The sequence below is a fragment of the Sapajus apella genome, unplaced genomic scaffold (assembly GCF_009761245.1).
Source record: "Sapajus apella isolate SASKATOON/1434 unplaced genomic scaffold, GSC_monkey_1.0 scaffold55, whole genome shotgun sequence".
Taxonomy (NCBI): Eukaryota; Metazoa; Chordata; class Mammalia; order Primates; family Cebidae; genus Sapajus; species Sapajus apella.
Window position 1 is genome coordinate 14,581,641 of NW_022436995.1, and position 27,745 is coordinate 14,609,385.

Here is a 27,745-nt window from a genome sequence, read left to right on the forward strand (position 1 = left end):
GCTGGATCAGACAGAGTAAGGGACGAGCCACACAGCCACAAGGCCAGGCCCGTTCTCCGGAAACCCCCCTTCTGTTGTTCGATGCTTACAGGCTTCTCTGTCCCACAGTGACCCCTGTCCCATATCAAACACAGCCCCTGGGTTTCATTTCATCCATGTGTACACTCAAGTTATTCCCAGGCTATGCAGAAGGAAGAGATGCAGAACAGAGCCCATATGTGATGTGTGGGACCTTGATCTCTCCCATGATCTCACAAGCGCTATTCAGCCTAGGAACACACCCCACTCTTCAGACTGGGAAAGTAAGGCCCTGAGGTGGGACACGAGGGAAAAGCTGCAGCTTCAGTGCCTTTCTATGCAGGTACAAGAGCTGAGGTGCACCTGGGCCCTGGAATTAGAGAGTGAGCAAGGTGGAGACCAGGGATACTGCGTCCAAAGCAGAGAGGAATGGGGAGGGTGGTGCTGACACCCCAGCCCTTTTCTGCCTGCCAGAGCCCCCACTTACCAGGCCCGAGTCCCCAGAAGCCCCCTCCTACTCCCTGCTTGATTCCCTTCCTCAGAGGCCTGTCTGTGGCTTGGCTGGGAACTCCTAGGGACAGAGGGAGCACTCCAGCTGTGGGACCGGCGCATAGCTAAAAGCCGGCGGGCCATAGGGCCCCGCGGAGGAGGCCCCAGCAGGCGGACCAGGAGGCCGAAGCCTCCCGACGCTCCCAGCCTGTTGCTTATTCATTCAGAGTGGGAAAGCGCCAGCCGAGCGGCCAGCCAGTGCGAGGCTGGCCATGTAAGGCCCACAGGCGGTCCTGCCAGCCCGGTGCCCTGAGGAGAGCCTCGTGCAGCCCTGGGCATCGCCTCTGCCCTGCCCTGACCCTCTGGCCTCGAAATGCTGTCATCGGAGGAGCCGTCCCGCTCGGGACAAGGCCAGCATGGACAAAGCTAGAGCTGGAGCGGGCAAGGAGCCTTCCTGTCCTCGAGGCCGTGGGAAGAGAAGCGCGCACAGGGGGCCACGCCTGAGAGCCTCTCTGTCCACCCGGCCTCTGCTGAGGGGGCACCATGGCTCTGGCCCGAGGCAGCCGGCAGCTGGGGGCCCTGGTGTGGGGCGCCTGCCTGTGCGTGCTGGTGCACGGGCAGCAGGCGCAGCCGGGGCAGGGTTCGGACCCCGGGCGCTGGCGGCAGCTGATCCAGTGGGAGAACAACGGGCAGGTGTACAGTCTGCTCAACTCGGGCTCAGAGTACGTGCCGCCCGGGCCTCCGCGGTCTGAGAGTAGCTCCCGGGTGCTGCTGGCCGGCGCGCCCCAGGCCCAGCCGCGGCGCAGCCACGGGAGCCCCCGTCGTCGGCAGGCGCCGTCCCTGCCCCTGCCGGGGCGCGTGGGCTCGGACACCGTGCGCGGCCAGGCGCGGCACCCATTCGGCTTCGGCCAGGTGCCCGACAACTGGCGCGAGGTGGCCGTCGGGGACAGCACGGGCATGGCCCGGGCCCGCACCTCCGTCTCCCAGCAACGGCACGGGGGCTCCGCCTCCTCGGTCTCAGCCTCGGCCTTCGCCAGCACCTACCGCCAGCCGCCCTCCTACCCGCAGCAGTTCCCCTACCCGCAGGCGCCCTATGTCAGCCAGTACGAGAACTACGACCCCGCGTCGCGGACCTACGACCAGGGTTTCGTGTACTACCGGCCCGCGGGCGGCGGCGTGGGCGCGGGGGCGGCGGCCGTGGCCTCGGCGGGGGTCATCTACCCCTACCAGCCCCGGGCGCGCTACGAGGAGTACGGCGGCGGCGAGGAGCTGCCCGAGTACCCGCCGCAGGGCTTCTACCCGGCCCCGGAGAGGCCCTACGCGCCGCCGCCGCCGCCGCCGCCCCCCGACGGCCTGGACCGCCGCTACTCGCACAGCCTGTACAGCGAGGGCACCGCGGGCTTCGAGCAGGCCTACCCCGACCCCGGCCCCGGCCCCGACGCGGCGCAGGCCTACGGCGGAGACCCGCGCCTGGGCTGGTACCCGCCCTACGCCAACCAGGCCCCCGAGGCGTACGCGCCACCGCGCGCGCAGGAGCCGCCCTACCTGCCTGTGCGCAGCTCCGACGCGCCCCAGCCGGGTGGGGAGCGGAACGGCGCGCAGCAGGGCCGCCTCAGCGTGGGCAGCGTGTACCGGCCCAACCAGAGCGGCCGCGGTGAGTACCGCCCCCGACCCCCGACGCCCCTTTGGCGGCGCGCGCCCCTGGCCGCGGGGAACTGCCCCGGGCGCCGGGCCCCTCCTCAGAACTTCCCCGGAAGCCTCCTCTGAGCGGCTAAGCTCGGAGCAGCGCCCCCTCCCGACTCCCCCGACCCAGCCAACAGCCTGGCAGCTCACCTGGCACCTCACCTCCCAGCTTAAGCCGCACCCAGGCATCATCAGTTCCAGGGGTTGGCCAGGCAGGTGTGGGCTCTGATCCTGACTTTGGTGGAGGGACTAGCCTAGCTTTGGGAGGAGGCGTCTTCTGTACCTGGCTTGGGGTCATCTGAGGACAAAAGGAAGGAACCCCTCATTCTGCCTCTCCCTCATTCCAATGAGGGCATCTCCTTCCCCCCTTAGAGATGCCCTATGCCAGCTCACAGGGTGAGGCAAGGAGCATCAGAAACCCGAGTCGTCAGGGCCAGAGTGGCCTTAAGGGGTGCCCTGGAGGTGTGGCAAGTTGCCCATCACTGGGCATGGTGTGAGCTTGGCCTGAGTCCGCAGGAGGTTGGAGAGCCTGTGCTCCAGGGGGAAGTCGGGACCCCCTTGGGGAGTCTGTAACGCTGGGGACAAGAGAGACCCGTCAGGCACTGGCCTGGGTGCAGAATTTCAGGGTCTATCAAAATAACGCAATAATTGAGATGAGCAATATTGAGATGTATTTTTTAAAAGTCAGAATTAATGTTAAAAAACAAAACTCTGTGATAAACAAAATATCCACATTTTTAAGTAAAGTCCTAACAGTGGTACACCAAGCCATATTGGAGCCTGAGGCAAGCTAAAAAATCAGCAACACGGATCCTGTCCTTATTTAAAATTTGGATATTTTATTAATCACAGATTTTTCCGTTAATTTTGATTTTTAAAACTATTACGTTAAATATTATCTCGGTTACTGAATTTTTTGGCATCCCCTAAAATTTTGCACCCCAAGCCAAAAAAAAAAAAAAAAAGAAAAGAAAAGAAAGAAAAGAAAAACACCTCACCGGCCTCGTCCACTCACCCTAGTCCTGGCCCCTGGGGAGAGCCCCAGCTGTGGACAGATCTCCCTCTGGCTTTTCAGGGGATAAGGATACATCCTCCTCTTGGGAAGGCCAAAGCCCTCTGCACATGAGGACACAGCAGAGTGGCAGCTTCCACACGTGCTATTAGCAGATGGGGCTACTGTGACAAGGGTTGACTGGTGGGTCTGGCTGAGGCTGGACGGCCATCAGCCATTCTCTGCTGCCCTAGAATCCCCCTTCCTGCTACCCTCTCCATATAGATAGCTTTTTGGGCAAGGTTTTCCACTCGATCCCGGATGCTTATGCAGTCCAACCTTACTTTGCCTCTTTCAAGCTGTTGTCAGTTTCCTCTACCCATGATTCTCTGCTCCCCATTGAGGTTGCTGTGCCTGGCCCACCAAGTAAGGGCTGAGCCCCGAAGTGCCCTGCACTGTAGGTGCTACCACCCCAGCCTCCCCCTCAGCCTCTGTCAGCAGAGGGTTGATGCCTTGTCTCCAGCCAAGCTGACCTCAGTGAGGGGCTGCTGCTGATGGGGTGCCTTGTCTCCCTGGGTACTGCTGGAGGCCAAGACTAGGGGAGAGGAGTTTCTGCACTGGGAGCACCCACTCCCTCACATCCAAGGTGTAGCACTTGAGTTGGGTGCTGAATCCCACTTTAAGAACCTGTGAGACCTCAGGAAAAATCAGATGGCAGGTCCTTCTGTGATGTGATGAAGGATGCATCCACCTGCTGTGGTCCTTACCAGGTACTTGCAGCATCCCTGCAGAAGGGCACGTTACAGCCATGCATCAGGTGCCCTAGGGCCCCTTGGAGTATAGGATGTTTTACCTAGAGGGTGCAAAACTTTTGCAGTGGCTTTTCTTAGAATGCAAGACCTCAGCATGAGGCTCAGCCTGATGGGCCCCACCTCTGGGCAGAGAAAACTGAGCCCTCAATTGCCACAATACTGGCAGAGGCAGGCCTGGGACTTGGCATCTGGGCTCCAAGCCAGTGGGTTTTCTAGGGCCTCTCTTTGGCCTGTTAGTTCTTAAGGAAGCCAGTTGGTTGAGAGGGGAATGGGACAGGGCGAGGCCATGTCTGGAGCCAGGGTGCTTGGTGCTTAGCAGGCCTCTGGCCACTGCCCCTGAGCCCCACAGTTCCTTTTGGGTCAGAAACATTTCTCCCCTGAAGGCAGCATCCTAGGAGCCAAGCTGAGTGCGTTCACATGCATCGAGTCCAGGCCCTTCCCTGGGCAAGTCTAGCAGGAGGGGCATCTCAGTGCTGTGATTAGGCAAGCATTGGTGGGCCGGGGGCCTTGGGAGCCCAGACAAGGGCCCTCCCAGTCAGGCGCTGGGGCTCAGGGAGACTTCCAGAGAAGGCAACGTCTAAGCATTGCTGCAAGGGATGGTCGTCAGTACCCTCCAAGTGCCCCTTCCCCTAATCATTGGGGGTGTGGGGTGGGAGTGTGTTTTTTGCTGGGGAGGGGGTTGCAGGCTAGTTTAGGGCTGACAAAGAGGCCAGAGAGGGAGCAGTAGTCTCCCCCGTCATTGGTTCCTCCCTCCCCACCCTGCTAAGCCAGACCGTGGAAAATCCCAGCCCAGGGAAGGCCAAGCCTTGTACTTGAGATCAGACCCCCAGGCCTGGTGTGGGAGCCCAAAGCGGATTCTCTGAGACTGACTTCATTCCTCCTGGCCCCACACCCAGGGGTCTGAGGCTGGGCGCTGGCAGCCTGCATGTGTGTGTGGGCGTGGACGTGTCCTCACAACACCAAGCACATGTGAGCACCACCCACCTCCCTCCATGGGTGGGTGGTTTCCAAGCGCCTGTCCTGTCCTGAGCCCAGCTTCTTCCTTGGGCACCTGCACCCTCTTCCTTCCCACCCTGGGCACTGGGAATACCCAAGGCAGTACCTGCAGTACCATTCTCTCCAACTTTGAAATGTGAAACTGAAAATAAACTGGAGGAAACAGGCCCAGAGAGGTTCACATACTTTGCCCAGCTCTCATAGCAAATCCTTGAAGAGAGCCCTGGATAGTGGCCAGCTGCTTCCCAGGCCCAGCTGGGTCCCCTACGCTGTGTCGGCTCCCTCGAGTGACCTCTCCCTCTGCCCCCACCAGGCCCTCCTCTCCTGGGATCCTTGCCTCAGTTCCTGCCTCCCCACAGTTTTAGCTTCTCTGAGCTGGGGGTCTTAGTGCCACATAAGAAACCCCACAGCCCCAGAAGACCAAAGCTCCCCTCCCAAGGCCTTACCCTCCCACCCGCTGCCTGACTCACCGGCTCTGGCAATCCTTTGAAAGGAACATGGAACAGGCTGCCCTAGGCATCCTCCCAGGGCATCTCGGATGGCTATGCTAGCCTTGCCTGGCATGTGTCCTTTATCCCTGACCTCACATGGCCAATCAGAGGCCAGGAGGGAATTGTACTTGCCCCCACCCCATACCCTTGTCCCCATTCTCTCCCTCTCCAGTTTGTCCTACATGTGGGGCAGATAAACCCCAGCAGTCTGACCAGGTTACTCCTCTGCTCAGGAGGATTCTGTAGCTCCTCAGGGCCTTTGGGACAAAGTCTAGGGTCTCAGCCTAGCACTCCAGAGCTAGAGGTACCCCTTTCCTGTCCTTTCCTCCTCCTCCTTCTCTCAAGCCTCCACAGCCCCCGCGGGACCATACTGCTCATGGGCCTAGATGTTACATCTCCCTAGACACATGCAAGGATGTTTCCAGGGTACCGCCTTCTCTGTCCAGCCTCCTGCACCCAAGAGGCCAGACCTGTCTGGACCCTCAGTTCCTGAGAGCAGCTCTGGCCTCCTGCTACCACCCCTCCTGCCTGAGCCCCTAGCTCACCTGGGCCTGTCTCCCTCACCACAGGCTGCCTGCCCACCTCTGCCCTCCAGGTCGGCCACCTTTCCCCACAGAGTTTGGAGTAGATGCAGGGAAGGACCAAAGCAGGCTTCACCCAGCAAGCTTCCAGAGTTAGAGCCCAGAGGCAGGGATGATAATACCAACTTGGCCATTTGCTGAAGACTACTTCCTGGGCTTAGCGGCCTCAATGCACAACCTCCTAGTGAGGTGCAGTATGGTCCTCCTGGTACAGATGAGAAAACTGAGGCCTAGGGAGGTGGCGCAAAAGGGTACAGCCGAGCCCGAATTCAAACTGAGCCTGTGCTCTCTGCATCACAGTGAGATGACCCAGGAGGAAGCCATGCTCCACCTGCAGGCAGGGCAGGGCAGGAGGTGAGCATGGACCCCTCTGCCAGCTTTGCCTCTGTGGGCCTTACCTCCGCCATCTGCATCCAGAGGGAAGAATTATGCTTGCATTTGCTGAGCGCGTTATACAACATCTCCTTTAATTCCCAGGTCCGAGCCAGGTACTGTGATTTGTCCTGTGTTACAGATAAGGTGACAGGCTCCCTTGCTGACTTTTAGTAGTGGAACCAGCATTTGAGTCTGTGTGACTCCGTATCCTGAGTTCTTAACAACCATGCATTTAAAAAAAAAAAAAAAAAAAACTTCTGTATTAATTGCTTAGATCCTGTATGCCTCACTTATTCACTCATTCATTTGGTCATTCATTCATTCAACAGGTATTTGACTGCTAGATTCTGGGTATTGTTTGTGACAGGGTGAGATGGGACAGTAGGTGTGACAGACTTTGGAAGCAGAGTCTCTCCCCAGTGTGGTGTTAGGGTGTCGCCTGGTCATTATCATTGCAGATTCCAGAAGGTTTGTGTAACAAACACTCTTATAGTGCATACTAAGTGCCGGACATTGTTCCTGGAGCTTTGCAGTTGGAGTCACTTAATCCTTATAACAACCCTGGGATTGCTATCCCCATTTTGCAGATGAAGAAACTGAGGCCCTGGGAGGTTCAGTGACTTGCCCTGGAGGTAGAATCACAGATCAGCATCCTCCTTCCTTCCCTGAAGATGTCTCAGATTGTTCCTTCAGAAAGAAAAAGAGTCCTCAGGCTTAGAAAGCTGTGTCAGGTCAGACAAGCTGTGGAAACAGAGGGCTCTGGGCCCTCCTCTCGCCTCCATGTTTCTCCTTTGAGAGTCATTAGTGTCTGGACAAACAAACAGAGTCCCAAGCAGCCTCATCCCAGGCAGACTTCCTGTCTCCTCTCTTATCAGCCACTTGCAAGGCACATTCTCTCCCCGAAGTCTCAAACTGGACCATCCCTGCAAGAACAGACAGCTCCTGTTTTAATGAATAATAAGAATAACTGATAATTATTGAACAGACACTATGCCAAACACTTTATTTCTCTCATTTCATTCCCACAACAGCCTTGTTAGATAGAATTATCATCTCCATTTTATAGATGAGGAAACTGAGGCTCGGAGAAATGAAATAACTCACCCAACGTCTCAGGGTTAATGAGTGGCCAAACTTAGACCTAGGCCCCAGCCTCACTCTGTTCTGTCTCTTAGGGAAGGGTGTTTTCTGTGTCACCTGTCTCAGTGTTCACTGTTTCTCTGAGGTCTAAACACCTGAAAAAACAAAATGTGGGTTTTTGCCTCAAGTTAGCAGGCCCCACAGAGCTGCTGGGGATGGTGGCAGAGCAGGGTCGGGGGCCATTAGTGCCTTTATCGGCACTAGGCTACTGCTAGACTTGGCCTGGGACTTCTGGCTTTTTGCTTTCTCTCCTTCCTCCTAACCCCAGGGGTCCCCACTGCAATGTCCTCTGGTCTCAGAAGGGGTACCCCTCCCCAGTAGCTCCCAGCCTGAGTCCATTCCACCTCCTTTCTAAGCCAAGAACACATGGAAGACTTCCCAGGACAGTGGCTGAAATGTGCAGGAGAGGAAGAGGGCAGGGAGGGAGCAGGGGTCCGCCCAGGCAGCCCACACCTGCTTCCAATTGCTGTGCCCAGCATTCCTGCAGAGGAGCAGTCAGGGTTGGGATGCTGGAAGGAGAGGTTCGGACTCGCCCCCTCCCCTGGCCCCTCTTAGCCACCTCCTCACCACAAGCAGCTGGACCAAGGGCCTTTTTGTCTAGACTCATTATCACAGGGTGAGGATTGGGTCTGGGGCCCTCTCCCCCTTGCTGATAGGCACCTCAGAAACTGGGCACTGAAGTACCACCTGGAAATGGAGAGAGGGATGTCAGAATGCCAAAGCAGGAAGGGACTCAGGATGGGAAAGCGAGGCCCCAGAGGCCTTTGCCATCCAAACCTCAGCAGACAACCCACCCTTTCCCCTGCCTGTGGGCCAGCTGGAACCACAGGTTTTCCAAGCCCAAAGCAAATCCTTCTGCAAAAGAAAGGACTTTGGGAATGGATTCCAGACTCCGCTTGACACTGAAGTCTGTACTCACACAGGCAGTTCCACCAGACCCTTGTGGAGTGTGGGCATTGGCTCACGCACTTATCAAGGGCATACAGGTGCCAGGCCCTGAGCTGGGCATGGAGAATTCAGGGGCACCCCAGACCCCTCCCTGGCCTCCCTGACATCTCAGCCTGGCAGCGAGAAAACAGGTACTTGGGGTGCAGAGTGGCCCACGCCCACGTCTGTCTTTTCCAGCTCCCGTAGCACCTGCTGTGCACCTGTGAGACCTGCCCCAGAAGCTGGGCACAGGCAAAGGGCATTGCCACCTGCCCCTGCCCTCACGGGCTCTTGCCTGGCTACAGAGTGCAGATATCATCTTATGAGGAAATAGTCATTTGACAAATATTTATTGAGCGACTTACTGTGTGCTGGGCACTGTTCTAGAGCTGGGTATTCAGTCGTGAAAAGAGACGAAACCTTGCCCTCGTGGATCTTCTATTTTCATGTATAAACATAATAAATAGGTTAAAAAAGAAAAATAGAAGGTGCTAAGTGCTGTGGAAAAATAGAGATAGATGAGGAGGATCGGGAGTAGAGGAGACGGGCAGGTGGCAGAGGTGGTCAGGCCTCGTGAAGGTGACATTTGAGCAAAGATTTCAGGAGGCACATGAGTGAGCTGTGGAGCTGTCTTCAAGAAGAGCATTCCAGATAGGAAGACAGCCAGGGCAAGGCCCCGAGGCAGGAGTTCCCTGGGGTCTCCAGGCGTGCTCCAGTGTGGTTAGAACAGAGTGGAGTGGAATTGGACGAGGAGACGGGGACAGGTCAGAGGGGCATTGGGGCCCAGGCCATGGCGGGGGCTTGTGGGCCACTGGGAGGGCTTTGGTTTTTCATTTCTGTGCATCCCTTTTACTCAGGGTTTGGGTGCAGCAGAGACATGGGCCCCTGACTGCTGTGCCCGGAGTGCACAGTGGGGAGTCAGCCAGGGAAACCTAGAGGAGGCTGTTCCAGAGACCAGGAAGAGTGGCAGCAATGGGGGAAGCCAGCTTGAGGGTATGTTTCTGAGATAGAGCTGAGGGGATTTCCTGCTGGGTTGGATATGGAGTATGAAAGAAAGAGAGGTGTCAGGGATCACACAGAGGTTTATGGCTGGTGTGGCTAGAAGGATGCAATTGCCTTAAGCTGAGATGGGAAGGCTGTCGGCAGAGTGGGTTTTATAAGAAATATAAAAATTGGCCGGGCATCATGGCTCACACTTGTAATCCCAGCCCTTTGGGAGGCTGAGGCGGGCGGATCACAAGGTCAGGAGATCGAGACCATCCTGGCTAACGCGGTGAAACTCCATCTTGACTAAAATACAAAAAATTAGCTAGGCGTGGTGGCGGAGGCCGGTAATCCCAGCTACTCGGGAGGCTGAGGCAGAAGAATCATTTGAATCTGGGAGGCGGAGGTTGTGGTAAGCCAAGATTGTGCCACTGCACTCCAGCCTGGTGACAGAATGAGACTCCATCTCAAAAACAAAAGCATAAAAGAAATATAAAAACTTCAGGTCACTGTTCAGGGCATGAGAGGGAAGGGAGGGAACCCCTGGAGTGACCGAAGCATCAGAGGAAGCTTCTAGAGGTGAGTTCAGGGGCACTAGGCAGGGCCTGCCAGGACAGGGAGGGCTGCAGGGGCAGGGGCTGGGTTCATGCTGGGAAGAAATGTGCATTAGGTGTGCAGAGAGGCAGCAGAGGCTTGGCCTGTGAGCAGGGAGCTGACTTCCCCAGTGGGTAGCGTCGTCTGCCTCCGCCTCAGCCCAGGGCATCCTGGGCAGCTGGTGCGATTGAGCACATGCAGATACCTTCTGTGAGTCGGGTCCTGTGCTGCTGCTGTCTCCCCCCCATCGGAGGGGTGGGCAAATGAGTGCTGTAAGAGGGTGCAGGGTGGTGGTGAATGGGTAGTCAGGACTGACAAGGTGGGCTTTGGAGCTAAAGAGTGCTTACCCCTGCATGGGTAGAGCTGGAGTGTGTGTGTGTGTGTGTGTGTGTGTGTGTGTGTGTGTGTGCACGTGCACGCATGTGCATAGCTGGGAATTCCAGGACAAGGGCACCATGGGGTCACGGGGTAGAAAAGGTTGGGGTATTGCTGCTAGAGACCTGCCTACTGACCCTTAGGGTTAAGAGTTCTGGAAGGTTAGGTAAGGCCAACCACAGAAGCTTGCTTTAGCTGTCACTCTAAGACTTCTGGGATTGATTCTGTGGGCAATAGGGAGCCATTGAAGATTCTAGGCCTGGCTTCATGGCTGTCCTAGCTCATATGCCTGGGCTGGGATTAAACCTTCATGATGAGGCACAGTGGAATCTGCAGCCACCTTGCCTGCCTGCTCACCAAGCAGGTGTGGCACCGCCAGGCCAGCGCTGACAAGTTAATTTCCTGATTATGAGCTAATCATTTCCTAGGGAATAGGGCAGCCAGCTCCCGCCCTGGAGGCCTCTCTGGCTCATCTTTATTCAAGGGCCTGCTCTGCAGAGCTTTCTGCTTCTCCCCCACCTAGGGGCTCCTCTCGGGTCTGGCTGCGCTAGCCAAAACATACCGCTCAGCGCATATTTCACAAGCAACTGACCGGTTCCTGCTGGCCTTTGTTTATCCTCCACCCCTGGGCTCAAGAGATTAGGGCTCTTTTGCGTTCCACTTTCCATCCTCTGCCCCTCATAGGCAGAGACTTGGAGAGGAAAGATTTCAGAGACAAGGTTTACTGAACCCACAAAAAAGGGGAAGCCAAGAGGGAAACAGGTGAGGTGTGGGCGAGCGATGGGAATGCAGCCACAGGGCCCTCTGCGCTGGGCAGCCTCCAGGAACCGCTGGGCAGGAGGGAACAGATTTCTAATGAAGCAGGAAGGATTTAGGTCAGACGGTGGGAGAATTTCCTGACTGCTGAAGTATCGTCTGTAGGGTTGTGAGAGGTCTTGGGCTCTTGCCCAAGGCTGGGAATGAACTGAATGGCTCCTAAAAACTATTTTAATCTCCAAGTGTTTATCGATCCATCCAACCTGTGTTGAAGGGCTGGCTAGTTCAGTCTCCCTCATCATCCAGATGGGGAAAATGAGCCTCAGAAAGGGGACTGGGGAGACTGGACAAGACGGTGACCTCACCTCTAGAGCCTCACCGCTGAGAAGGCCCCAGCTGCATCCCACCAGGGAAGGGGCAGATGGTCATCATCCTCTGGTTCCTGAGGGCTGGCACGGGAGCCATCAGCAGCTCCAGACTCAGCTTGAGCAGGAGGACAGAGCGGAGAGGGTGGGCTTGTCCCAAGCACACGGGCCCCAAGAGTCAGTGTGACAGGTTCCTCCTGCTGTGTCCCTGCCTGCTGCCACAGAGGAGGCTCCAAAGACAGAGCCAGGATACAGAACATTGGTTCTATCTTCTTAGCTCTGTGTCTTCACTGCCTTGGAGGGTTGAATAGAGCTGCCATAGCTGAAAGGCTTACCCCACACCAGCAGCTGGCTGTCTCCCTGTGGAAGGGCCCTGGGATCCTGTCCCCTCTCACCCAGCTCCACCCTAGCCGAGCAGTCTGGCTTTGGTCATCTCTAGGATCTTCACCACCCCATGACTCAGCATCCCTGCCATCCTGGCCCAGGCTCTGTGCAGCCTGCATCTGAGGAAGAGTGCCCACAGGGGCCAGCTCAGGGCCTCAAGCCCCAAGTCAGGTGGAGGACAATTAGAAGTGGAAGGAGGGAGGCTAAGAAGCCTGAAGTGGGGCTGGGAAAGCCCAAAGCCACCCAGAAGGCCTGCGATCGAGAAGGGTAAGAACTCAGGCTCCTGTCTCTCTCCTGGGAGCAAGAAATTGATGGCGGCCAGGGTTTCTTTGGGTAGCCTGAGCAAGCTCATCCACCCAGTCTTTGTTGATGAGACCCAACCCAGCACACCCCCCACCAGTGGTGCTGGGGGCTTGGGAGAAGACTGAGCAGGGCTGAAGGAGGCCAGGGGAGCTGGATGTGTATCTTCACCAGGTTAAGGAGGGGCGTGTATAGCCGCTCACCGTTGAGTGTTTGTGGAGCGTGGAGTTTGTGGAAGGGGGAGCCAGGAGGCCAGCCGGGCGCGGTCACTCATGTCCGTAATCTCAGCACTTTGGGAGGCCAAAGTGGGCAGAACGCTTGAGGTCAGGAGTTTGAGACCAGCCTGGCCAACATGGTGAAACGCTGTCTCCACTAAAAATACAAAAATTAGCCAGGGGTGGTGGCGAGCACCTGTAATCCCAGCTACTAGGGAGGCTGAGGCAGAAGAATTGCTTGAACCTGGGAGGTGGACGTTGCAGTGAGCTGAGATGGCGCCACTGCCCTCCAGCCTGGGCAACAGAGCCAGACTCTATCTCAAAATAAATAAATAGAACAGGAGGCCAGCTAGGGGGGACTTGGAGGATGCACATTGTAGAATCCTATGTAGCAGTGACAGGCAGTGAACCAGATAGGCCTTAAAAGTTTACACAGATCAGGCGTAGTGGCTCCTACCTGTAACCCCAGCACTTTGGGAGGCTGAGGCGGGCAGATCACCTGAGATCAGGAGTTCAAGACCAGCCTGGCCAACATGGTGAAACCCTGTCTCTACTAAAAATACAAAATTAGCCAGGCATGATGCCACACACCTGTGGTCCTAGCTGTTCAGGAGGCTGAGGTGGGAGGATCGCTTGAACCCAGCAGGTGGATGTTGCAGTGAGCCCAGAGTGCACCACTGCACTTCAGCCTGAGCTGATGGTTCCCCTGTATTTGGAGTAAACAAAAAGACCTTCACCTGGCTGGGTGCAGTGGTTCATGCCTGCAATCCCAGGACTTTGGGAGGCTAAGGCAGGAGGATCATGAGCCCAGGAGATCCAGGCTGCAGTTAGCCATGTTCACGCCACTGCACTCCAGCCTGGGCAACAGAGCAAGACCCTGTCTCAAAGGGAAAAAGAAAAGATGGAAGTAACGTGGGGAGCTAGATGTGTACCTTCACCAGGTCCAGGATCTTCCTTTAAAATGCATATTTTTGAGGCGAGGGCTGATCACACAGTCTGATAGTAACTGGACTTCACCCAGCATGGGCCACCCTGCCTGGAGGGCCTGTTGTACCCTACAAGCCATAAATTGCAGAATGGCCTCCCCACTCCCACACCGATCATGTCCACCAGCCCCCAACTCAACCAACCCTTCTTTATCCCCTTCCAACATCACATAATCCCCCCGCCCCAAGCCCTGCAGAGGGGCTGAGAGCCCAAGCCTGCAGGCCTCGTTGCTGACGAAATGTCCTCTGGGAGAGCTGCCCAGAGAGGAAGGCATTGTTCCTTCCCGGAAAAACATACCAGCTGTGGGAGGGGGCCCTGCTGTTCCCCGGGACCTCGGCAAGGATCCTGAGGGTGAGGCGGGGGGGCCCAGCCTGAACTCCTGAGGCTGCTCCTTTCCAGCAGCTTCCCCGAGCTGCTGGCCTCCCGTGTCACCCCCCACAGCCATGAGGGTGTGACAGAGGTGGAGCACAGAGAGGGGTCCGTTGGGGGAGTCACACGGTGTAAGAAAATTACAAAATAAGGGTAAGAGTGACTCCATTTAAGTCCTAGAAAAGGCATAACTAATCTACAGTGATTAGAAGTAGGGCAGTGACTGCCTGAGGTGGCAGAGGCTGGGAAGGGACTTAAAGGGAAGGGGCCAGAGGGTGACGGAAACAATCCACAGCTTGATTGTGGAGGAAGCCACACAGCTTTATACATTTGTTGGAACTTACCAAACCGTACACCTAAAGTCTGTGCGTTTCACCGTGTATAGATTATGACTCAAAAAGTTCATTTTTATAAAGAGTGACAGGAGGAGTCTTGGAGGGCAAGGAGACCTAGGATCTCCTCCTGGGGTACCCCGGCTCCCTGTGTGACTGTGTGCAGATTTATGGACCTCTCTGAGACTCAGTTTCCTCGGATGTTTCCAAAGGCATTGTGTGCCCTGGCGTCCTGGGGGGCAGGACGTGGAGCACACTTGGGGGTGCCTGGAATGCTCATTAAGGAAGATCTTTTGACAGAGGCTGAGGGCTCTGGGCCAGCCAGTCACCCCCAAAGCAAAAGTTGCTCCACTGAGGGCGAGGAGGACTCAGGCCCTGCCCAAAGAACGCCGTCTGGAGGGGAGGAGGCACACGCAGGTTCATATGGTGAAATCTAAGTGTAGATCGTCCGTATAGATGGGGTAGTGAGATAGAAGCGTGTGTAGCCTGAGATGGCGTTGCAATCAGGGGAGACTTCCCACAACAAGAGGCACCTGCCTGAGCCTGAGATTCCTCAGTAAGAGGAAGGTGGTCATCTGTGGCAAGGCTCAAGGTTCAGATTGTGAGCGGCAGCCACAAGCTGTTTGTCCTTCGTCTGTCTTCCAAATCTCCAGGTGCACTACTGTACAAATGCCCCTCCTCCGCCGGGCGCGGTGGCTCGAGCCTGTAATCCCAGCACTTTGGGAGGCCGAGGCGGGTGGATCACGAGGTCAAGAGATCGAGACCATCCTGGTCAACATGGTGAAACCCCGTCTCTACTAAAAATACAAAAATGAGCTGGGCATGGTGGCGCACGCCTGTAGTCCCAGCTACTCGGGAGGCTGAGGCAGGAGAATTGCTTGAACCCAGGAGACGGAGGTTGCGGTGAGCCGAGATCGCGCCATTGCACTCCAGCCTGGGTAACAAGAGTGAAACTCTATCTCAAAAAAAAAACACAAATGCCCCTCCTCCATAACTCTGGCGCTTATAACCGTACCCCACTCAATTTTAATCATAGAGCCATGATGATATCACAGCAATTTATTTTTCCTTTACTTGAAGAGCTTTAGTCCATCGTCAGAATACACATAAATGAGACTGAGATTCAGAATTGCTGATAGGCTTCAGACCTCAGTCTGTGACCAGGATCAGGGCTCAGTATGTGACCAGGATCAGGGCTCAGTATGTGACCAGGGTCCAGGCTCAGTGTGTGACCAGCATCGGAGCTCAGACTGTGATCAGGAACAGGGCTCGGTGTATGATCAGGGTCAAGGCTCAGGGTGTGCCCAAGGCCAGGGTTCAGTCTGTGACCAAGGTCAGGGCTTAATGTGACCAGGGTCAGAGCTCAGTCTGTGTCCAAGGTCAGGGTGCAACTGTGATCAGGCACAAGGCTCGGTGTGTGTACATAGTCAGGGCTGGGAGAGGCCAGGAGCAGCACAGGAGCAGCACTGGCCCTCGCTGGCCCCACCTGGCCTCTTCCTCCCTGCTCCTCCAACTTCCCTGGGTTGCGTAGCCAGCTCATGAAATAGCCTAGAGAGGAATACTCAGGCCAGAAAAGCTTTGTGGAGCCATCTGTGCAGTGTTTCTTGAAACCGGGCCTGGGGTGGGGGCAGCAAGTTGTCTGATGTAAAATGCTGGGTCCCCTGAGACTTAACGCCCAGCTACCCCACCCTGTACACAGCTGAGGGAAACGCACTGGGTGATGAGGATGGGGCCCGTCCCTCTCGTCCTCACCCCTCCCCCAGAGGCTTCCAGGGTCCAGAGAGTGAGAACCAGCTCCCAGCTGGCTTGAGGGTCTATGGGTCCCTTGAGAAATGACTGCAAACATTCCTAGGGGCTCAAGTAACAGGGCCTAGGCTGGCCAAGAAGTCCCCCACCAGCCAGGAGCCACCTCATCCTTACCCACCCTTGCACTCCAAGCTTCCTCTTCATTCCAAGTAGGTGAGATCACCCTGGCTGCCTGGACCAGGCTCCCCCATGAGGCCCAGGCCCCAGAGAAAGCAAAGCTAGGGTCTGGGAACTTAGGATGGTGTGGGGTGGGGGACATGCAGGCAGACACTTCTGCCAAAGGCTTAGAAGCCAGCCTTCCCCTCCTCGGCCTTATCATCCGGACCTAAAAGCTGATAAGAGGGTCTTGGCAGCAGGAAAGGGGTAGAAAACCCCTCCACGGGACTCAAGTCCTCTCACCTTGCCTGTTCCCACCCTTCCTGAATCCCTCAAGAGCAGAAGTCTTAAAAGAAGGTAGGAGGAGCTTACAGCCTCGTCACTTACCTGACAGGATCCCTGAGGCCAGAGAGGATGGGGAATTAGAGGCCCCAAGACCCCTCCCCTTTAAATCAGTGGCTGGGCTGGAATAGAGCTCAGGGTTCTGGAGTCCCCCCTGCCCACACCAGCCCTAGCCCGCACCTGCCCCAGCCTGCACCCCACACCTGCCCCAGCCTGCACCCCATCACCCCAACATTAGGGTCATTCCTTCATTCCAATGCAGGATGGAGTCTGGACACCTAAGTCTGGTTTCTGCTTATTCCTAGTAACTCTTGCTCAACCTAATGCCTGCCCAGGGAGAAAGGTGGAAGGGGCAGGAACACCTGTGGAATGCACAGGCCCCAGGCTCTGGGACATCCTGGGGAACAGGGGACCACAGGGACTGGGGCAACCTCCAGACTTCCTCTGGACGCTTGACCCTGGGCCCTGCAGAGGAGGGAGCCAGAACCTCCCTCAGGTTGGTGGCAGGAGGTTGCAGACAGGGGAGGGTGTGGTCAGGTCTAGGGGGCTGATGGCAGGAAGTGGTGGCAGGCGATGGAGGTGTACAGGGCGCAGTGGCTGTGCCAGGCAGGAAGGAATCCTGAGAAGGTCGGGCTGGGTGCACAGGCTGAGAATCCTGCCTTGTCAGCAGCCTGCTCTGGGCAAGTGTTTTCCTTCTAGCCTCCCTTTCTGCCCACCCAGACCTCCTGCCAGCCAGCATCCACCTGGCTCTGCCCATGAGCCTTCAGGGACACACTCCAGGCCAGAAGCCCAGGGCTCTCTTGGTGGTTCACAAAGAATGCTGACTGCAGGGATGAGAGGAACGGAGGGTGTCTGGGGGCTGGTGTCCAGAGGCCTGGGGAGTAAGGACTGGAGGGAGTACATCTGTCAGGAAATCACATGGTTCGCTCAGTCCTGCCTCCAGGCCTTTGTTCGTGCTGTTCCCCTGCCGAGGACACCCGTTCCTGCTCTCTGGTTCTCTCACTCCCACCCCATCTCCCAGATCTTGTTCATGTCCCACCTTTTCCAGGGGATCTCAGTAGCTCTCACACCACAGAGCTTGAGATGCAAGCTCTTGTGTCCTCACTTCCCTAACCCCACACCTGAGCCCAAGACCCAACACCCGAGGAGAATGGCAAAGGGCTTTGGGTTATGGGAGGATGTCTGGGGTGGGAGGAGGTCTCTGGGCATTAGCAGTGGCCAACCTGACGCTCTCAATGTCATGCTCTTCCTCCCCTCACCCACTGCCCACTCCAGGTCTCCCCGACTTGGTCCCAGACCCCAACTATGTGCAAGCATCCACTTATGTGCAGAGAGCCCACCTGTACTCCTTGCGCTGTGCTGCGGAGGAGAAGTGTCTGGCCAGGTAAGGAGCTGAGGCAGAAGTGGAGAGTGTCGGGGGAGTCCCCAGGAGTCACCCAGAACCCAGCCTAGCTGTGGCTGCCAGCTAGGCTGTCTGCAAGCTGATGACCCTGGCCAAGTGCCCGAGCCTCCTAGGACCCTGACCTCTTCATCTGTGAGCCTTGCCTGCCCCGAGGAAGTCAGGAGGGGAGGGGAGCAAGTGGCGGTCCAGCATTTCTGTATACTGTTCCCCACTCTATAAGGGACTTCACTTTTAGTGTGGTTCTTCCTCTTCGCACGAGCCCTGAAGGTATGGGTTGCCCCCTCAGGAAACTGAGGAGCAATGAAAGGAACCCAGACCTCTTGGATCTGAGCTGCTGAATGAGAAGGTTCCTCTTGGGAGCCCAGGCTTCCAGTGCTCATACAGGGACCCAGGGAAGTTCTATAGGGTAGGTGTAACTGCAGGGTAGAGGCCAGGACTGTGGAGCCACGTCCACAGTGGCTTTGACTGGCTCAGGCTGCCTCTGCCTCATCACAGCAGGGGCAGTGAGCCGGGGGGACAAGGAAGCTTCAGTTAGACGTTGCACTGGAAAGAGGAGAAGGAGACCAGTTTCCATGAACCCAGAAGGTGAGCACAGCTGATTTGCCATTACTCATGGGCAACCCTGCCTCTTGCAGTGTTGGCTTCTAATTTATTAGCAGTTCATATTCTACTGAAATATAGGTGCTTTGGGGATACATCCCTGGGCTAAAATAATCAGTTAAGATTATGTTATCTGCTTCTTTTGTTAATGTCCCTCTATGTTGAAAGCACCTCTTTTTCTTAGTTACCTGCTTTTTGGACATTTGAACTCTCTGCTTAGTTTGACTTTTTACTATCTAGGAAACTCTTCGGAATCTCCACATTTTCTCACTCCTAGAACTTCTAGTTCACGAGTTCACTGCCATTATAAGTTGCTGACCATAAACTTTTATCTGTCTGTAATAAGATAAAGAGCTTGCACCAGAATGTAACTCAACTCACTCCTTCATTGAGAAAGTCTTACTTTAAAAAAAAAAAAAGTGTGTGTCCGCTGAACTAAGCAGAGTGATTAGTAATGTCATCAATGTACATTCTGGTGCACGCTCCCCATCCCATCCCAGACTGGCATCAGTGTTGGACCTGCCCCTGGTCCAGAGACCACCACTCAGCCAGGCTCTCCAGGTAGGTCTTCTCTTGTTTCAGTTGTCCTGGGGAAAAGAATGTAGTGGTCCTACTGGAGTTCCTCCAGCAATGAGGAACTTAGAGCCTCCATGGCAGCCCTTCCAGTCTTAAGAGAATTAACTCAAAGCTAAACTATTAATATCACTGCTTCTTCATGGAGGATCCCAAGTACCCGGACCTGCGCTCCCAGCTGGGGAGAGGAGGCAGCCTGTCCTCTGTCCTGGAGGGTCTCCTGATACACCTGGAGAGAGCTGCCCTCACCCGTACCCCAGTGACAGAACCAAGACACGAGTGGGACAAGAGCCAGGAGTGGTTCACAGGCCAGTGCTGCCGGAGGTCAGAGGAGGGAGGGGTCAGCAAGGGCTGAGGCCTCAGAGGAGGTGGGCACAGGACTACAGACCTGGAGAGCCCTGCAGACCTGGAGCCCTGGGGTGGGAGGGCCCTCTGAGATCATTTCAAGTATGGGCCGCGGGCTGGTGCCAGTTCACACGCTGCAGGCAGAACCCAGAGAAGGAAGGGGACCGGTTCCAAGTCTCACCGCCAGTTTGTGGCCAAGCTGGGCCTAGAACCTAGACCATTATGGTTTCCCACGGTGTGCTGAGCCGAACAGAAGGGCAGGATTGAACTGAACAGAGGGAAGGAGGATGTTTTGTTTCAGCCCAGACATAGACAGATTCCAAGCCTCTCCCAGACAAGGCTGAGGGCCTTTCATCCTGGCAGACAGTCTGAGCCGCCTGTTGTCCAGACGTTCCCTCAAAGAGAGCGCTAATCCCTACCACTGGCCACCGCTCCTCTCTGGCCTTAGGAACGGACCTTAATGAGTGCCAGGGAAGAGCCCCTGAGGCCAGCAGAGTGAGCTGTCAGCTGTCAGCTGAAGAGGGGAGGGGTCTTCAGCCACCCCTTCCTGTTCCTACCATGCACACGTGTGCGTGTGTGTATGTGTACACATGCGTGTCTCCCCTCCGTGCAGCCCCCGCTCCTCTCTCCGCCCTCTTCCTTTGGTGGCAAGGCCTGCCTCAGCTGGAAATCTGGAGTCAGCAGGTGAATTGGGAGCAGGCGATTCATACCAGACCCAGGCTCCCTGAATGGAAAAGGGCAGGTTGCCAGCCAGAAGCCATGCAATCAGGGAGAGGTGGCCCGGTCATACCCAACCCAGTGCAAGATGCAGGTGGTGTCGGGCTGTGCCGCAGTCAGCGCCATCAGAGCTCACAGGCAGTCTGAATCCTCTAGGTGGAGCAATCAGGGGAGACTTCCTGGAGGCGGGGACTTTTGAGTTGCCCCTAGGAGGCTGGGTGAGCTTTGGAATTCTGGGTCAAGCAAACAGCATGGGCAAAAGTATGGGTCAGGGAAAAAGGTGAGCCTGTTTGGAAAATAGGCTTTGAAGCAGGCACCCAGGGTATGTGGGGGAGTGGAGGAGCAGATGGGACTAGTAAAGAGGCTTTGACCAGAGGATCTCAAGCCTGCTTTTCAGGCCCACACCCAAGACATGGCATACGTTGGTCAACAGCTAGGGCCCTGTCTGGAGGAGGAAAGACTGACCAGAAGCTCTTGGACAGGACTTCTATTTCTTCTTCGTGCAGCAGCACGGTCACAGCTCACTGCAGCCTCGAACTCCTGGGCTCAAGGGATCAGCCTCCCAGTAGCTGGGACTGCAGGCATAAGCCACCTTACCCAGCTAATTTTTTAGTTTTTTAAAATTTCTTTAATTAAATTGATTTTTTTTTTTTTTTTGAGACTGAGTTTCACTCATGTTACCCAGGTTGGAGTGCAATGGCGCGATCTCGGCTCACCGCAACCTCCGCCTCCTGGGTTCAGGCAGTTCTCCTGCCTCAGCCTCCTGAGTAGCTGGGATTACAGGCACGCGTCACCATGCCCAGCTGATTTTTTGTATTTTTAGTAGAGACGGGGTTTCACCATGTTGGCCAGGATGGTCTCGATCTCTTGACCTCGTGATCCACCCGCCTCGGCCTCCCAAAGTGCTGGGATTACAGGCTTGAGCCACCGCGCCCGGCCAATTAAATTGATTTTTAATTGTGATTTCTCACTACGTTGCCCAGGCTGGTCTCAAACTATTGGCCTCAAGTGATCCTCCCGCCTGGACCTCCCAAAGCTCTGTAATTACAGGCTTGAGCCAAAGTGCCTGCCCCCCCATCCCCCAGGTAGGGCTGTTTTTTAGAGGTTTCTACAGGCTCCTGCACCCAGGGGCTGACCCCAGCTGAGTCACCTGCAGCTACCAGGGACGCTGCCATGCCTGGTACCACTTCAGAAAGATGCTGTTGGCAGCTGCCGGCCACATGGTGGAGGCCGGAAAGGAAGGGACAGCCATGATTTCACAGGGTCGGAAGACAGAGGAGGAGGCCTGGGCCTCTGCCACAGTTCGAGGAGTCAGAGGAAAAGATCTTCAGGGACAAGGGGGTGGGGATGCAGGACCAGTGACCAAGGGCTGGGGGTGGGGCTGAGGGGGCCCATGCTGGGTTCTGGTGTCACTGTGCCCCCACCCCCCTCTGCACCCCCCACCCTGTCCCTGCAGCACAGCCTATGCCCCTGAGGCCACCGACTACGACGTGCGGGTGCTGCTGCGCTTCCCCCAGCGCGTGAAGAACCAGGGCACGGCGGACTTCCTCCCCAACCGGCCACGGCACACCTGGGAGTGGCACAGTTGCCACCAGTAAGTGCGGAGGGGCTGGGCCGTCCTCTTCCCCTTCTCCTCTGGGCCAGAGACCTTGGTGCCCAAGCTGCCCTCCCACCACATGGACTCTGGGAGACACAGGTCCTGGATTAGAGGGCCCGGGGAGGTGTTATCTGCCAGCTCTTGCTACTGGGACCAGAGTTTTTCAGAGAAGCCTTAGCCAAAGCTAGGCTGGAAGATGGATATCGGAGGATTGGCCTCGATAAGGGATGGACATGTCTAGAATACACGGCATCGCCCAGTGAGGCCAGTACAGGTGGGAGCCCAAAAAGGAAGTGAGGAGTCCAGAGGAGGTGCTGTCGTGGAGCGACCCAGCTGGGTGGGGAGCACAGAGGGGCCACCCTACGGGACTCAGGGGACAGAAGAGCCCAGACGGGTCAAGAGGCTGTGTCACAGCAGGGTCACATCTCAGGATGGGGACAGGATGAGAGGCCCGGGGAAGACTAGGCCCTCTTCTCTCTCCTCTCCTCTGCCCCTAGACATTACCACAGCATGGACGAGTTCAGCCATTATGACCTACTGGATGCAGCCACAGGCAAGAAGGTGGCCGAGGGTCACAAGGCCAGTTTCTGCCTGGAGGACAGCACCTGTGACTTCGGCAACCTCAAGCGCTATGCGTGTACCTCTCACACCCAGGTTTGGTTGGAGAGACAGGGTTTGGGGCACAGGAGGATGAGGAGCGGGGAGGCAAAGAGCAAGACCCACTGAGGCCGGCTGGGAAACGGCTCGTGCCAAGGCTTCCGGCCACTCAGCTCTGCTCACAGTGAGGGTCTTCTGACCAGTCCTCAGGCCCCACAGTGCCCTGCGGGGAGTGCCCCCTCCCTGCCCAAGCCCCTTCCCACGTTATTCCCAGGCGATCTGCTCATGGAGAGAAGGACACATTGCAACAAAGTCTGGAGAGCAACACGCCCCACTGGCCTCTTCACCCCCCCATGTCCCCCTTTCCATCAGCCAGTCTAAACATCCACACACTGTCCATCTGTCGTGTCTCTTTATCATTCTGCCATCCATCTCGCCCAAGCCTCCCTGCACCTCCGTCTCATCCCTCCCACCTGGCGATTAGATATCGCTGTTTTTCATCTGGTCCATCTAGACAGTGGCTCTAGGAAGGAGTGGACGCACTGGGCCAGGGTCAGGGGAGAAACCCAGGGGAAGGTGGGCCCGAAACTCCTAAAAGTCGGCATAGGGTGGCTCTGGGGAACCAGCAGCATCACAGCCTCTCCTCCTGTCCCTTTCCCAGGGCCTGAGCCCAGGCTGCTATGACACCTACAACGCAGACATCGACTGCCAGTGGATTGACATCACCGATGTGCAGCCTGGGAACTACATCCTCAAGGTGGGCCTCTGGGTCGGGCTTTCCCTCCAGCCTGGTGTTCATGTCCAATGTCCTCCCTTTCCTGAAAGAAGTGTCAGCCCCTGGGCCTGTTCCCTTCTCCCCAGCTGCTGAGCAGAGGCAGCATCCGAGGCATCCCTCGAGGCTTAGGCTTCCCAGGTAAAGGCTTAGGTCTCAGGCTGACATAGCCTCTCTTTCCATGAAGAACCCAAGGGACCTTTGCCACCGCTGTGGTAATGCTAGAGGCAGTGTCTCCCTACGTGACAGAGGACCAGAGAGAACAAGGAAGACTTGGAGAGCCATGTGGTCCATCTTCCTGCCTCCAGACAGGGCAGACTTTGTGTCATTTGGGAGACAGATGAGAGGCCCTCAGCTCCTCCCAAAGACCCCTGCAAAGCCAAGGGCTCCTGTGACCAAGACCCTTTTAGCCTGAACCCCTCCTACACCATTACCTCTTCCCTTGGCTGGGGGGAAAGTGGAAAAGCATGTTAACAACACACAGCCAGACTTGGTGTATCCGTGTAAGCCAGGCTGTCCTGGGCTCACCTGGGGAAGCCATGTCTTGGCCTTCTGCACACAGGTATAAAATGAGTGGGGATCACTCCACCAGTTCTGGACCCACGCAGAAGCAGAAAGGCAGCTCAGTGAAGGAAGATCCGTGAAGCCAGTTTGTAGGCAGAGGCCTTCCCTGCAGACAGTCAGCTGGTGGAGAGATGCATTCAGCAGTGATTCTCTGCAGTTTCTTCCTGAGTACTCCTCAGCAGCCTCCAGGATTGCTCCCCCAGGGCCTGGGGTTGTCCAGTATATTTGTTCTTTTCCTCATTCATCCACTTATCAAACACATAGGAAGTCCCCTCTCAGTTCTAGGCACTGGACACACAAACCTCATAAGCAAACACAGCTCACAGTCCCTGCCCTTTGGGAGTGTATCAGGATTTGAAAGTCGCGTCCCTGCATCTGTTCTTAAATGTTCTGCAAATAAAGCTGGCCCTACCCCAGTTAATCCAACATTTGAAAGTATTGTATCCCAACAGCTCCTTTTGAGACAAAAGGCACGGATCATACTCGGGCTATCATCTCAGTGAATGTTGGGCACTCTGGGCTCCGGAGCAGGGGAGCTGACAGACCCTCGATGGGTCACCTAGATAGGGACGCATAGTGAACGACTTTGAGCCTCCGAGTCAGGGAAGCCAGGTGTTGAATCCCTGCTCAGCTCCTCGTTACTGCATTCCCTGGGGCAGGATCTAACCTCTCTGGCCCCAGATGCCCCATGCAGGTCTCACCTGGCACAGGCTCTTGCTCTAGGGAAACATCCCATCTCCCGATAAGGGGGATCAAATGATGTTTTCTTGGACTACCAGCTGCCTCTTCATTCCCCTCTGTGTCTCTCTAGCAGTGTGTCTTTGTCTCCATGTCTCCTGGCCTCACAGGGTCTCTCTCCATCTCCCTGTCTCCCTGTCTCTGTCACCTCTGTGGCTGTCTGTCTGCCTCTTCACCACCTTCTCTGGTGAGCAGGTGAGGTACAGCCCCCCTGACCAGACTCCCTTTCTCTCTGTTTCCCTTCTTCCTCAGGTGCACGTGAACCCAAAATATATTGTTTTGGAGTCTGACTTCACCAACAACGTGGTGAGATGCAACATTCACTACACAGGCCGCTACGTTTCTGCAACAAACTGCAAAATTGTCCAGTAAGTGCTTGCCCACTGCCCTTCCCTGGCCCTGGCCCTTTCCTGCCTGGGGAGCAGGCAAGGCCACCTCAAGTACTTAATATACCTGCACTTTAGGTCACCCTGATGGCCGAATGCAGCTGCAGAGGGGCCCAGTAGAAAGAGCCTTGACCGTGCCGGCCGCAAGCTGAGTGTTCTCGGTGGGGCTCCGGCTGTAGGGTGTTGATCTGGGGCTGCCTCCTCTGGCTCCCTGAGATGTCCCAGGTGAAAACCAGCAGAAGGCAGAGCCGTTCGGTACAAGGGCGTGAGCTCCACAGTGCCAGTTCCAAAGCTTCCTCGCTCTGTGACGTTGGGTGACTCACTGCACTTCCCTCAGCTCCTTTTCTCAACTGTAGAATAGGGATTTCCACACAGGCTGGGGATGAGGATCTACGGGCCTGATATCTGCATGTTCAGCAGCCCAGCACACAGTGGCACACAGTCAGCAGCAGCTGTGGTCATTAGTGTCCTTACCAAGCGGATTGGATTAAACAATCGCTGATTAGAAGTGATTCTGGTTAAAAGCAGCCATCTTCAATCCCTAGGCACCCCCTCTCCCGCATTGTAGAAGAAGTCCATAAAACCTGGACTTGGGATTTTGGCAAATGGCTGCTAGGCAGGGTCCTCGGTCTTTCTTCTGATGCTCCACGTGAAGTACTTTGCAGAGGGACCTCCTGCTTACAAGCTCACAAGGAAACCCCACCACACTCCATGTGAATTAAAAATGTTTAATCAGATCAAAGCAACTCTTTTCTATTTAAAAAAAAAAAAAAAAAAAAAAAAAAAGTAGTCCTAGAGCTTTCAGCTTTAGTTCATCAACTGGGAGGAAAGTGGTCGAGATCCCAAGGCCCAGAGAGGCATCTTTCCCTAAATGTGAATGCTTAATAATGGATAGCAGGTATGAGAGACTAAGCCTGTGACTGTGGTCAGGGTGCAGCGTATGGCCAGGATCAGGGCTCAGTCTATGACAAGGGTCAGGGCTCAGTGTGCGGTGGCCAGGGGCAGGGCCCACCATGTGACAAGGCTCAGGGCTCAGTCCGGGACCAGGCTCAGGGCTCAGTGTGTGACCATGGTCAGGGCTCAGCGTGTGACCAGAGTCAGGGCCCAGTGTGTGTCCAGGGTCAGGGCTCAGTCTGTGTCCAGGCTCAGGGCTCCGTGTGTGTCCAGGGTCAGGGCTCAGTGTGTGACCAGGGTCAGGGCTCAGTCTGTGTCCAGGGTCAGGGCTCAGTCTGTGTCCAGGCTCAGGGCCCAGTCTGTGTCCAGGATCGGGGCTCAGTCTGTGACCAGGGTCAGGGCTCAGTGTGTGTCCAAGATCAGGGCTCAGTCTGTGACCAGGGTCAGGGCTCAGTCTGTGTCCAGGGTCAGGGCTCAGTATGTGTCCAGGGTCAGGGCCCAGTATGTGTCCAGGGTCAGGGCTCAGTCTGTGACCAGGGTCAGGGCTGTCTGTGACCAGGGCCAGGCTCATTTAGAGACAGCCCCCTCACCCTTGGCTGCTACCACTAACCTGACTGTTCACAGCATGCTGCCACCACATCATGAATATTAAAAATGGGAACAGCAGCCTCTAGCTCAGTGCAGAGATTAGGCTCCTCATGAGTAGAAAGAGGTCAGAATTCCCCAGGGCACACAGTGTGTTTGAGAGGACGGACCCCTGTCCCATCACTGGCAGTTTGGCTCTGTAGCAGGCCTGGGTTCCCAGCACATTCCTGCCCCTCAGGGCCTGTCTTAGCCATTCAAGACCCAGGGGTCACCTAAGTGGTAGAAGCCATTCTAGGGAAGGAGGAGAAAGGAAGAATGGGGTACTCAGGAAACAAAAGAGGCTGCGGGGGGCTCAAGGAGGCAGGGAGTTCCGCCTGCTGCTGGGAAGGGGGTATGGGAACAGAAACAGCGTCCCTTGTCCCAGGCGCCCGGAGCTGCCAGGAGGGCTCTCAGCAGGGCAGATGGAGAAGCAGCCTGCAAGACCCTCCCAACTCCCCGGGGGCCTGAGGGCAGCAGGGGAGGCCAAAGTCCTTCCTTCCAAGAGCTCTTTACATAAGTGCTTGGAAAGGCCGGGTCTTATTAGAGCGTCTCCGTCTCTGTGACCCTGACCGCAGGCAGGCGGCTGGGCCAGCGTGCACAGGAAGCCGGAGAGAGCGTTCCCAGAAAGGCCACGGGACTGACGCCTGTGGGTTTCCATCGTGTTCCTGGAGGAAAAGGGAGGCTTAAAAAAAAAAAGGACTGAGTTAGAAAAAACAAGAAAGTATTTCCAGGCAGTAGCAGCTCTGCTAATGGCCTAGAAAACAAGCTGGGACTAGGGCATGGGGAGGGAACATGCTGAGACTGTGCCACGGGTGGGTGGGAGTCCGTCAAACCCCGCTTTTTGGACCTGGGCTGAGGGGGTCGGCCCTTTCTCTCAAGGGAAATGGATCTGGGCTGTGGGAGGGAAGTCCTGGCTGAGGAGGCCACGGGGGCGCTACCTTGCAGCCTTTCACTGACCCACTGTCTTTCCTTCCTCAGATCCTGATCTCCGGGAGGGACAGATGGCCAATCTCTCCCCTTCCAAAGCAGCCCTGCTCCCCCAGCAGCCTCCCACCCGCCAAGGGGCCCAGCCCCCAACTCACAGGCAGGGGCATCCCTCCCTGCCGGCCTCAGGGAGCGAACGTGGATGGAAACCACAGGGATTCCGGATGCCAGACCCCACTTTGTACTTCACTTTTCTCTACTGCGTTGTTTTGTTGGTGGTTTTTATTTTTTATATGTTGGCCATACCACAGAGCTAGATTGCCCAGGTCCGGGCTGAATAAAACAAGGTTTTTCTACTCTGTGGCTCTGCATGTGGCCTGCTGGCTGGCCAGCCACGGCTAGTTTGGGCTTGGGAGATGTCCTTGGGTGTCATCCTTCTCCTCGCCTGGTGTGGAAAGGGCAGCCACCACCCCGTCAGGACCGCAGTGACTTTGAGGGCCCCGAGCCCGTCGTGGAAACCCTTGGGGTGGAGCCCTTGGCCAAGCCCGTTGTATGGGAAGAGGACCACATCCGGCGAGGGGAGGGCCCAGCAGTGGGGTGGGCG

At 56.3% G+C, this 27,745-nt stretch overlaps 1 protein-coding gene across 1 annotated transcript; it reads left to right on the top strand.

Annotated features, from left to right (window-relative positions):
• On the top strand, window positions 1-27,500 carry LOXL1 (lysyl oxidase like 1). The gene is made up of 7 exons (XM_032244781.1): window positions 1-2,161; window positions 17,684-17,792; window positions 21,502-21,639; window positions 22,140-22,296; window positions 22,901-22,996; window positions 24,566-24,681; window positions 27,196-27,500. Exons 1-7 carry the CDS (start codon window positions 1,051-1,053, stop codon window positions 27,200-27,202), a joined length of 1,734 nt encoding a protein of 577 aa, XP_032100672.1. The 5' UTR covers window positions 1-1,050; the 3' UTR covers window positions 27,203-27,500.
• Window positions 27,501-27,745: the final 245 nt, after the last annotated feature.

Coding starts and splice junctions, on each gene's coding strand:
- LOXL1 (XM_032244781.1), top strand. CDS start 1,051: ATGGCTCTGGCCCGAGGCAGCCGGCAGCTGGGGGCCCTGGTGTGGGGC. Junction 2,162..17,683: donor GCCCAACCAGAGCGGCCGCG/GTGAGTACCGCC, acceptor TGCCCACTCCAG/GTCTCCCCGACTTGGTCCCA. Junction 22,297..22,900: donor CGTGTACCTCTCACACCCAG/GTTTGGTTGGAG, acceptor TCCCTTTCCCAG/GGCCTGAGCCCAGGCTGCTA.